At 38.6% G+C, this 1,002-nt stretch overlaps 1 protein-coding gene across 1 annotated transcript; it reads left to right on the top strand.

The window, feature by feature from the left end:
• Positions 1-311: 311 nt before the first annotated feature.
• Positions 312-854, top strand: LOC112095018 (protein NRT1/ PTR FAMILY 5.10-like; the record flags this gene model as incomplete). Its single annotated transcript, XM_024176704.1, has 1 exon — positions 312-854. A coding segment is annotated over one exon (543 nt), but the record flags the coding sequence as incomplete, so codon positions are not given.
• Between the last annotated feature and the right edge of the window lie 148 nt (positions 855-1,002).

Below are 1,002 nucleotides of genomic sequence, written 5' to 3'. Positions count from 1 at the left end.
TTTCACGTTTTACCAATAGTTTCTCAAAGGCTTAAGCTTTGTTTTCCATACGTTCTTACTATCTTTCAGCAGGCAGGTTTAGGTTCAAAGTGGACTTGTAGATTCAAAAAAGACATTTGACCAATAAACTCATCTTAACATTTTGGGAAAGCTTCCGATTGAAAAAATAAAAGTATACGCATAAAAGATATGTAAAGCATAATTTTACTCATTTTTCTTTTGAAGGAGAACGACTGAGAAATGCTCCTATTATGCACAGTGGTATATTGGATTTCTATTCAACTCTTGGCTTAAATTTGGATCAATGTCAGGGACTAGGTTTGTTGACTCTATCAGCTGTTCTTCCATCTCCGAGTGGTTCTGAATGCCAAACCAACGATATCACTTCATGTTCTCCTCCTTTGTTCCAAGTAATATTATTCTTCTTTTCTCTATATCTAGTAGCATTTGCTCAAGGTGCACACAAGCCATGCACTCAGGCTTTTGGGGCCGATCAGTTTGATGGTGAAAATCCAGAAGAATGCAAAGCGAAAAGCTCCTTCTTCAACTGGTGGTATTTTGGTGTATGTGCCGGTGCCTTGGTAGCAATTGCGGTTGTGAGCTACATACAAGACAATCTGAGTTGGGCACTGGGATTTGGGATTCCTTGTATTGTAATGGTTATTGCATTTGTCGTCTTCTTGCTTGGAACTACAACTTATAGGTTTAGCATTACACACAATGAGAAAGGTCCTTTTGTCAGGATCGGTAGGGTGTTTGTTGCAGCGTTTAGGAATTGGCGAAGAACTCCTCCATCAACTATAGCCACTGAAATGGAAGTACTGCCTCACCAAAGATCTGAACAGTACAAGTAAGACTAAGGAACTTAGCTTTATGCGTATGTTTGAAGTGAAGGTGCAAAAGAACCGAAGATAATAGAAACTTCAACAATAAATAATTTTGGAACATTAAAAGTGCCGAACATAGATGTCTTGAAATACACACACACACACACACACACAC

The sequence above is a fragment of the Morus notabilis genome, unplaced genomic scaffold, assembly GCF_000414095.1.
Source record: "Morus notabilis unplaced genomic scaffold, ASM41409v2 C11362954, whole genome shotgun sequence".
Lineage (NCBI taxonomy): Eukaryota > Viridiplantae > Streptophyta > Magnoliopsida > Rosales > Moraceae > Morus > Morus notabilis.
The sequence above is the reverse complement of the archived record's forward strand: the minus strand, read 5'-3'. Positions and strand labels throughout refer to the sequence as shown.